Raw genomic sequence first — 10,631 nt, 5'->3', positions numbered from 1 at the left:
CCAGAGCCCTTGAAGAATAAAGAGGAAAACTGAGAAAGTAAGTATGCACCCTCACAAATGGACTTAGCTACTAGAGTTTCAGCTGACATTAATAACAAGAGTGTATATAGCACCTAGCAGCAGAAAATATGTTTTGATTAACTGCTGTAATACCTGCTCCATGAAAAAGAAAACAGAAAATGCAAAAAAGCATTATGAATGTTAACAGTCTCTTGTCCCTCTCCTACGCAGATTGTCATGGCCCAAATAAAGCCAGGCACAGAGTCATCCTCTGAAGGAAAAGGATGTGGAAATGTCTCTCTTCATTGGCCTTACCCCAAATCCTACCTCAGGCCTACAATTTCTCTCCACTGATCCAAACAGCAGATTGTGTTATGAGGGAATGAACACACTTCATCTCGTCTAGGGAAAAAAAAAAAACCTTAGCGCAGATGTTTAAGTAGGTGCTTGTGTGCATGTGTTGGAGTGGTGTGAATGTGTGTGCTTTATGCATATTTATTTCCTCCTGCGGAAAAAAAAAATTCAAAACACTGTCACCAGGAAGCAGCGCCTTTGTAAAATGTTAATGGTATAACCAAAGCAAGTGCCACAGAGGGCTTCCTTTTAGCCAAACCAAACAGAAATGAGTGAAGGGACCAAGGACTTGAGAAAAATGCACGGACGAAAACTTAAAAATCACAGAACACGGGCCGTTCACTTGAGATTTCGTTTGGTAACTCGGAAAAGGTTTTTATTATCTTGATGATTCAGTTTTAGTGAGGGTACCTTTGAGAGCCCTTGGTGACATGATTAATTCTATGTGTCAAAGCTAGGCCACATAGTACCCACATACTTAGTCAAATGTCCTTTACATGTTACTGTGATTTTTTTTTAAATTATATTACTTTTTATTTAGTATGTGTATTTACTTAGTGTGTGTGCACTTATGGGTGTGTTCACAAATGCATGAGCACACGTATAAGTGCACACACACTTAATAATGTGTGTGCATGTTTGCATACATAAGCGTGTACATGCATGTAAAGACAGCTTGAGGGAGTTGATTCTCCACCGAGTGGTTCCTGGGGATACATCCCAGGTTGTCACAAGCGGTAGCAAGTACTTTTACCTGCTGATCCATCTCACTGGTCTTCCTGGGATTGTTTTTAAAGAAATATTAATATTTAAATCAGATTTTTAGTGAAGCTGGTTTCTATTCATAATGTGGCTGTGCTTTATCCAATTGACTGAAGGCCTCACTAGAGAATGACTGGCCTCCTTGGATGAAAAAGAGGGAACTGTGAGATCAAACTGCTTTGCTTCAAACGTCAAATCTTCCTTGGCTTCCCAGCCTACGGATCTACCTTGTAGATTTTGGAATTCCAAACCACTACATCTTTGTAAGTCAGTTCCATGAAAGGAAAATCCTACATGCATCTATTATATTTCTCTAAGGAATCCTGACTAATGCAATGGTGTTTAAATTGCTTTAAATTAATATTAAATAACTAATGTTCATTCTATGAAAGAAGCTGAGGCCTTCACTAAGCGCCTATAAAATGGAACAAAAATATATTGTAAGTACATTTGTGTTTCTGCTCATGCTGTTGCCCACGCATGGAACAGCCTTTGCTGAGGTCCAGTTTGGAAGTGAGCTTATGCTTCAAGCCCTAACTCACTACCAGCTTGTGATAACATCTCCAGATCCTTCCAAAGACCAGACCAAAACACGAGTGAGACTAATGGAGATCCAAACTATCTAGAAATGCAATTAGCTCATTTGTAGGATACCATTCTAAACATCCATGGTCTTTGTTCTAAGTATTTGTCTTATGTCTGCTTTTTCCCAACACAATAACATGTCAAGTGGTGCAATTCTCAACTACTAGACTTTCATGCATCATCCATTCATTATCGTAATCGTCGAACATCCATAGTACTATTTACTTAGTTTAAATATTTTTTTCTTAAACAGATATTTTTGAGACTTGGATACATATGTTTTAATACTCAACTTTATTACTTATTTTAAATTCAAACTCAGAAAGACATAAACTACATGTTTTTTGTTCTTATAAGCAGACTCTGGATTTAACAGTGTGTAGTGTGTGTGTGTGTGTGTGTGTGTGTGTGTAGCATGAGACTAGAAAGGGCATGTATGAGAGAGAACAAAGTATAATGATATCTATATGTATGAAAAAAACAAAGTGAAGCCCATTACTTTGTATACCAACTTTAAAAATAAAAAATTCATTCCTAGAAGATAATAATATGTTTATTCTAAGTCCAGCATCTCTTATCTTAAATAGGAGTTCCTAAAAACATATGCCTAAAACAAACTTTTTAAGTTTAATAATCTTAAATACTCATGTTAATGGCATTAGATACTAATACCAGTAACATGAAATCAATATTATTGAATTCTGGCTAGAAACTGCCACCTAGAAAGACTTTGGGCTTGAGATCTGCTTTCTCTTTGTTAAATAAGATTGGGGGGGCGGCGCTTGGCGCTCAAGCTGACTAAGGTCAGATTGAAACTTTCTTCTTGGTAGATTCCGGATAGAAAGAGGGTTAAAAATGGAATCACATCTGTACCTAGTGAGTCTTTGACCCCGGGTGTTCTAACCCACATTTTGAAGACTGAGGTGTGGGGAAGCCGGAAGAGCACACAGGAAGCCTGAAGCCAAGCTGCACTTGGGAGCGCCTAAATTTAGGTTTCATTTAATACATCATTTTTCTACCTAGCAGTCCCTACACCCGGTGTTGCTCTTCTTATTTATAAATTGAGAAGGCTTGTCGTGTTACTCAGAGGGTTTATGACTTTAAAAAAATATTTTACTTTTATCACCATTTCTTTTCCATACTCTAGGTCTTTTAACTCTGTATTTTGACTCATACAGCATGAAGAAGACATTCGTGAAGTTTACGGTGGTTCTTTGCCCCTCAACACTTCGCCCCCTTTTAAATGACAGTGAGGCGAATATATGCATCTTTATTTAACAGGCTTAGTTAAGTAAAGATACTGCAGCTTATGAATCCAGGACTTTTCATACCCTCACCCCCACCGCGACCCGTCCCCCACTCCCAAACACACACTCCTTCCAGACACATCCAGTGAAGATTGAAGAGGCAGTTTCCAAAGTGCCCACTAGAGGGCGCCCACATTTTTTTTCTTTTTTAAATTCCCAAGGAAAGAGCCTGTGTGGGTTCTAGCCCTGAGGTTCGGAATTGGAGTGTGCTTGCCCACTTTTCTGTTCAGTCTGGGACAAGTGCAGTGAGCCCTCACGCTCTCTCTCTCCACCAGCCCATGCTAACGCCCTGCGGTGACGCCTCCTCTACCATCACCAGGACTGTTGTGCTCCCAAACCCACATCGATTTGGTTTCTGTTTCCAATATTTGTCCTTTAGTCATTTTAGCAGAAATCAAATCCAACTTTGATGCTGAAAAGAAGCACTGATTTCTTCTTTAGCAAATGGGTTTGTCTTCCCATTTCCCCTTCACTGTGGGCGAAACGTCCCTTCGAGCAGTTCAGCAGCTCCCCCCAGCTAGAGAACGTCTTTCTGGGATCAAGAGGAGCCTCCTGAGCAGAACCTTGCGGGGGTCCGCTCTCTTTAGCATGTGGAGTTTGGGGATACATCACTTTCCTCTAAATTCTGTGTTCTGTATACAAGTTCTTCACCTCAGACACAGGACTGCACGCCAGAGCAACCTTCCCTACAAAGAAAGATCCAAGAGCGACACCGAGATCTTCACCAAGGTCTCTGCATGGTGGCCTTCGGGATGCCAGAGCCCCTCCCTCCCTCCAAACCTCCACCCAGAACTTCTCTTCTCCCCTCCCCCTCCTCGCTCCTGGCCCTAAATAGTTCTTCCTTCTGCTTTCAGATCGCGTGTTCCATTATTCTCTTTTTCTTCTCTTCCCTGTTCTTTATATACATCTCTCCTCAAACATTCCTTTTCCACTTTCATACACACACATATACACACATACACATACACACACACACACACACACACACATACACAAATATACACATACACACACATATACACATACACACAGACACACACACATATACACATACACACAGACACACACACATATACACATACACACAGACACACACATACACATATATACACATACACACACATATACACACATACAAACACATATACACACAGAGACACACACATATACACACACATATACACACATACACATATATACACATACACACACATATACACACAGACACACACACATATACACACATACACATATATACACACACACATATACACACATACACATATATAAACATACACTCAGATACACACACTTATACACACATACAAACACATATACACACACAGACACACACATATACACAGACACACACATATACACACATTTACACACATACATATACACACATGCACACATACAAACATATACACACATACACATACATATACACATATGCACACATGCACACACACACTGACATTAATGTCAGCAACATCAGTAAAGACAGCAATTGTTTATATGTCCAACTGTGCAAAGATGCAGTGTGACCTTTGAAGGTGACCCCTCTCTGAGGAACACAGAGAAAATGGGATATGACTCAAGCAAAGAGGGGGGGGCAGGACCAGGTATCGCCCCATTTTCGGCGGCTCTCAGGCAACCTTCCCTTTCTGAGAATGAACAAGTTCACTTTATTTATTTTTTAAGAAAGGTGTCAGAAGCCTTCTGGAGCTGCGGCTTTATGCAAATAGACCGCTCAGGTAGACGGCTGGAGGGGAGGGTTATTTATAACTCACAGGCATTACACATGCAAAAGGTGAAACTGTGAGCCTGCGTCTCCAGAGCGGCTGTTCTCATGATGAGCGCATCTTCGCGGCTAGCTATTTCTGTGGCACACAGTTCCCATATCTGCTAGATTCTTTCTCCAGACAGGCAACAAAACCAGCGTTCAGTAATTTCAGAATGACCACGGAGAGCCTCTCCAGGGGGATCTCCTGGCCTGACCCCTCCCTGGTACTCAGTTTACACCACCTGGAGCTTCAGGGGTAGATTCGCCCCTTGCTCTCCTTTCTACGCAGGTCCCGCACCCCATCAGTAAAGGCCCCTTTCATCTTGGAATTGACTCCTGGAGTTTACAAAGAAGATGGACATTTCTCCAGGAATTATCGCCCCCTGCTCTGTTGCCAGCTCACCCTCTCTGCTAACAGGGACGATTTCCCAGTTTGAAATATATGTGAATCACTTCAGGAAATTGCTCCCCCCCGCCGCCCCCCGCCTCCATAGGAAACTGATAGTTCCCATCAGAATGTTTCCACGGCGCAGCTGATGACAATTACGCTGCACTGAAATTCGGTTTTCTTTGATTGTGCCATAAACTGGGACATAAATTAAAACTCAATTATCCTTTAAGGGTAATTGGGGTTATAAAACCCAGTGAGTCCCTGTGTTGTTGACAGTGCCGGAGTGCAGTGTCTGATGGGATGGTGTATGTTCTGTCCTCAAAACAGCCTTTCAGAGGAAGCGAATAAGGTGGTCTCCTCTGCACAGCACAGCATCACTGCGCGACACAGTGCGGCTCAGCAGGGCACACAGCACAGTGCCCAGAAAGCATAGGAGCCAGAGTCACCAACTCGGAGGAATGTAGCGAGCTTCTAGAATGTATGGAGACCATTAAAGCACGCTGCCGTTGCGCTGGGGAGAGGTTTGGGCAGTGCTGACTAGCCCAAAAAGGTACCCAGTGGTAGAGCAAAGACTCCGGCCTGGACCCGATCCTCCTGCCTGAGAGACTAAGAAACTCTTAACAGGTCTTTGGTTCCGTGTTATGCCCATCGTCAAGGTCCTTAAGAGGAGGATGCACATTTTTTATGAAAAAGAAAAAGAGCTGCATAAGTTGTCGTAAATCAAGTGCCCCAGGTGGCCTTGCTAGAGGAATCCTTGGGTTCCTCTGTGTGCAGGATTGCCCACACAACCACAGACATGCGGGACCACCTGGGGATGCTGCAGTTTTCTGGGTTCTCGGAGTCAAGCTTACCAGCCCCGGGCCTCTCACCTTGCATTCTCTCCTCCCCCATTCTTGATTTCCCAAACAGGTTTTCTCCCCCACCTCCCTGAAAAATTGCTGCCCCCTCCCACTCTGCACTGCTCAAAACATGGCAGGGGGGTGCCTCTCTTTCTGCCCGTGTCTTGCTCCTGTTTTGCTTCTCTCGAGGTATGTGTCACTGAGCACACAGTAGGTACTCTCATCAAAAGACACCTACCATCACCCACCACTGGAACAGCCTAACTCCAGGTTTCCAATGTCTGTGTCTGAAAGGTAAACATTGCCATCAAGTATTGACCACACAGAGGATTGGAACAAGTCCAAACCCCTTGCAAAACCACACTGGTTTCATTTGAGGACATCCACCTCTCCGAGCAGATTTCCAGCCCCGGGCAGTATAACGAGGCAGTGTATAGTTTCCAGCTGACCTCTGTCTCCAATGATGTGTCAGTGTCTTCATAACCACCCCCCCCCCTCCCCGGAGAGTCATGAGAGAGCCAGGAAGAAAGTCAGGCTCATTTCCATCTCTCCTGGGAAACCACACCTAGAGAGACATCCACGGGAAGCACAATGTCTGGTCTGGGCTTTTGTAATCCTCTTTCATAATTCACCTTCTTATCTATTCCCTCTCAAACCCACTGAGAAATAGGTACAAACCATGTCAACAAAAGATCAGAACTTGATTCTCTACGGCAAAGGCAAGTATACATTATAAATAGCGAAGCAGCTGGCTGGAAGCATGCTGCCAGCCACTTACCCAGTTGAGGGATTTGAATGACATCATAACCCTAGAGAGGGTATTGCTAGCCAGCTGGTATTATTTGGAATACACACACACAAAAAAAAAAAAAATGGAGAAAGAAAACACAGTTACCACACACACACACACACACACACACACACACACACACACACAAACATACACACACACACACACACACACACACACACACACACACACACACAGAGTTATGCAGAAAAATATGGCCAACAGGGAACCAGTGTGTCCCTCATATACTGTTTCCTTGGGGTTACAGAGGTGACAGCTTTGCTGAAAAATAAGATCTTTTTATTTTTCAGTTGGTTCCAGAGCTCAGCATAGTCTTTTTCTCTGCACAAAGCATGATACAGTGTCCTAATGGGAGCCAGCCCACTGCCGCCTGCCTGTCTATAGGTTTTAGGAAATGAGATCATTCCCCTCGCTTAGCAACTAGGACAAGGGGTCACCGGAGCGCTGGCTTCAAACTAGTTTAGCCTGGTCATTTCAGGGTTAACATCGTTAGACTTTCTGGAGATGATCTTCTCTTCCCTTTTTCTTCTTTTTTCAAATTTTGTATTTGCCCTAAAATCTAAAATCGCCCCCCTGTCCCACTTAGATCCTCTAATCCTGGTAAGGTGTATTAGCGGGCATGTGTACCTTCCTGCCCTGTGGAAAGTTAATCAGAGACCAGACCCTATTTCCTATGGCAGCATCAGTATTTAATGTCTGCTAACCCTGACAGTAACACACATTCTTTTAAGGGAAAAAAAAAATGCTTCTGTGCTCCAGTTTTTAAAAGCAAAGGTATGATGTTATTTGTCACCGTGCCCAAAAAAGTCCTTACTCGATAACTCTGCCAGAAGAGGGAGAGAGAGGAGGCGAAAGCTCCCCCAGCTGTTTCCTGTCTACAGTGTCTGTGTTTTGTAGATAAATGTGAGGATTTTCTCTAAATCCCTCTTCTGTTTGCTAAATCTCACTGTCACTGCTAAATTCGGAGCAGATAGAGCCTGCGCAATGGAATAAAGTCCTCAAAATTGAAGTGTGACATTGCTCCTCTAACATCTCCCATCTCTCTGGATTTCTTTTTGCCTCATTATTCCTGCTCACCAATTCATTTTCAGACTTTGTACTTCAGAAGCAATGGGGAAAATCAGCAGTCTTCCAACTCAATTATTCAAGTGCTGCTTCTGTGATTTCTTGAAGGTAAATATCTCTTATTCTTTGAACTCTTGGGGAATTGTATTTAAGCTGTGCGCTGTTTTCTTCTGCCTGGGATTGTTATTCGCGTTAGAATTTGCATTGTTTCAGAACTGGGAGTTATTTACAAATTGCTGAATGTGCAGTTCTGTGTGAGCTGTGAAGAGAGCTCCGGGAGATGAATGCAATTGCAGAGATATCTGTACGGGTAGAAACTATTGCAAGGTACTTACGCTAAACCCTCCACTTCCACAGGGCTTCCGCGCTGCCGTTTTAAAGAGGTTCCTTTAAATCTTGCCTATGGCTCGGGGCTCGAAAGCATGCATGTGAACTTGGGTTTGCTTTTTCTTTCACAGGTGCAGGCGTTTGCTTTTTAAGACCATGTTCCTGTGTGTCTGTCTCTCTCTCTGTGTGTGTAATTCGTCAGGACTTTATGTACGAGGCATGTCATAGATTAAAAGTTACATTTTAGACGATAGGAAAGCTTTTTAAATATGCTTTTTTTGGAGCCAAGAATCGGGAATTCTCGGCACTTATGCCCAGAAAGTCAAAGTTAAAGTGAAGTTTAATTTGCTTTTCTGAGAAAGAGCGCTTAGACAACTTGCTGTCTTTGCATATTCAGAAAATTTAAACAGATCCACGCTGAGCTCGGAAAGCAGGCGCGTTCTGGCGGCTGCCTGTCCAACTTTTCTCTTTGGAAGGGGACTTTCGTGGACTGAGTCTGGGCTTGGATTTGGAGCTGCAAGCCTCGGCTCTTGCACGGGGTGCGGTAAAGTCTCTTTAGGTGAATCTGGCTGCGGCTGCCGCTGTCAACGCACTGACTTCTCCTTTCCGATCACTGGGTCTAGTTCAAGTTTCCACTCTCAGCAAAATTATATCCTTCCAGACTTGTGTTTTTTCAATTTGCAAGCACTTTTAAGCCGCTGCCGCTGGCTCCTTGGAGGCAGTTGCCGGAGGGTTTAATTCATAAAAGATCCCAGCCACAGAGTGCAGCGTTTCTCTGCTGCTTTCAAACGCCGTCGCTAGGACTTTTCTTAGGCAAGTAAGTGGCTTGGGAGTTAGGGAGACAACCTTGTCAAGCACTTAATTCTGGCATCCTTGAGATGCCAACAGGCTCCAGCCACCTTACAGGAATGAAGTCAGCGTTCATATACGCTGTGTGGTCTGGCAGCTGGGATTGCGTCTCCCTATTTAAAAGGCTCGTCCAAGAAACCGTGGAATGTTACCTCGGCATTCATTGCAAGTTTGGAAAATCCTCTCCAAATGAACTTTCTTTCCATGGTGGGGCTGCAGAACATTTCAGAAGTGGTGCTAGCAATATGCTTCAACTTTTTTCCTGTGCTTGCAGCAGGAGATGGTTGGAGGGAGCTGCTGTGTGGCGGTCTTTGAAATGTAATTCAATGAGCACAGGTCAACTGCCTCGAGCAGTGCACACAGGGCACAGGCTGGCTTTGTACTCTTGAGTCTCAAGGTATTTCCCAGTGCTGGAGCCAGGGGGAGGTGGGGGAGGAAGGCAAGGAGCTGGAACTTGGATCACTCACTATTCTGGGTAGCTGAGATAGATAGCCATACAATGGAAATCAGTGGCTTCACTAGGAGGGAGGGAGGCAAGGGGTGGGGGGGGAGTGGGGGAGGGGTAAAAGGGTGGGAGTGGGGGGGGTGACTCGACTCCCAGCTGTGCAGCTTGCTCATGGTTTGAATGGACAAAAGGCAGTTTACCCAGGCTCATAGCATACCTGCCTGGGTGTCCAAATGTAACTAGATGCTTTCACAAACCCCACCCACAAAACAGCACATGTTTTTAAGTCCTGAGTTTTCTATTCACATCAGCCTCATAATACCCACCCTGACCTGCTGTGAAAAGACCTGGGACATACCAAAATGACTGCACCTCCAGTGAGTACCTTCTCATGTCTATTGCCCTCACCCTTCTGCTGGGCATTTTCGCTGTCATCCAGACATCTGGAATCAATTGATATCCCACTTGTTTAACACGGGAAGGGCTTTGGAAACGTGGATTTGTGGATGGTCTTTGAGGAAAGTGTTCCAGGTTAGGGATTGGGTTTTTTTTGCCCTGTCTTTCGCAGGCTCTTCCTTGACCTCTTCCTATCACACCCCTGACCCCTCTCTACTCCTTTTCCTTGTGGTTGACGAAATAAGGGGCCCAGGAAATAATGGAGAACATATGGGAAGACTTATTTGGAACTTTTCTTAGCTCCTAAGCAAGTTCGTTATTGTTTTCTGTTTGGGGAACATGATGTGATAAACTCTGACTCTCTGTGGGTGTGCTGGACTAGTGTCTGAGCTAAAGGAAAATGTACCAGAGGTCCTAGAATTGTAAGTACTGGTATTTATCAGACAGTGTTTTCAGTATAATTCCATGCAGAAAAGAAAGGAAAAATTGGTTAAAGCAATTTTCAGTTTTTAAAGTCTAGAGATGTATATGTCTTGCTGGACTTGAAATAACTATTAAAATGTAGTTCGTGACAGCTCATGACAGTCTAAGCTTACGAAGGCTGTGAGATTGAGTAATAGTTCCTGTGGAGTTGGTCCAAACTAACCACTGCAGGTGGCTGGCCTTCAGCACTATCTGAAACCCAGCAGGGATAGGGGGCGGTGTTTCAGAAAT

At 43.9% G+C, this 10,631-nt stretch overlaps 1 protein-coding gene across 7 annotated transcripts in view; it reads left to right on the top strand.

Moving 5' to 3' along the window:
* Positions 1-7,379: 7,379 nt before the first annotated feature.
* The window catches only part of Igf1 (insulin like growth factor 1), a 72,816-nt gene continuing 69,564 nt past the window's right edge, over positions 7,380-10,631 (top strand). Inside the window, exons 1-2 of one of the 7 annotated variants that reach the window (XM_037196859.1) lie at positions 7,380-7,609; positions 7,927-8,008. In XM_037196859.1, the coding sequence (XP_037052754.1) occupies positions 7,946-8,008 (63 nt within the window). In that variant the 5' untranslated portion in view covers positions 7,380-7,609; positions 7,927-7,945. Of the gene's footprint in view, positions 7,610-7,662; positions 8,009-8,076; positions 8,228-8,940; positions 9,045-9,709; positions 9,899-10,631 lie in introns of those variants that run through there. The other 6 variants (XM_037196860.1, XM_028880293.2, XM_037196862.1 and 3 more) reach the window with 6 other exon arrangements.

Source organism: Peromyscus leucopus, chromosome 18 (genome assembly GCF_004664715.2).
Source record: "Peromyscus leucopus breed LL Stock chromosome 18, UCI_PerLeu_2.1, whole genome shotgun sequence".
Taxonomy (NCBI): domain Eukaryota; kingdom Metazoa; phylum Chordata; class Mammalia; order Rodentia; family Cricetidae; genus Peromyscus; species Peromyscus leucopus.
The sequence above is the reverse complement of the archived record's forward strand: the minus strand, read 5'-3'. Positions and strand labels throughout refer to the sequence as shown.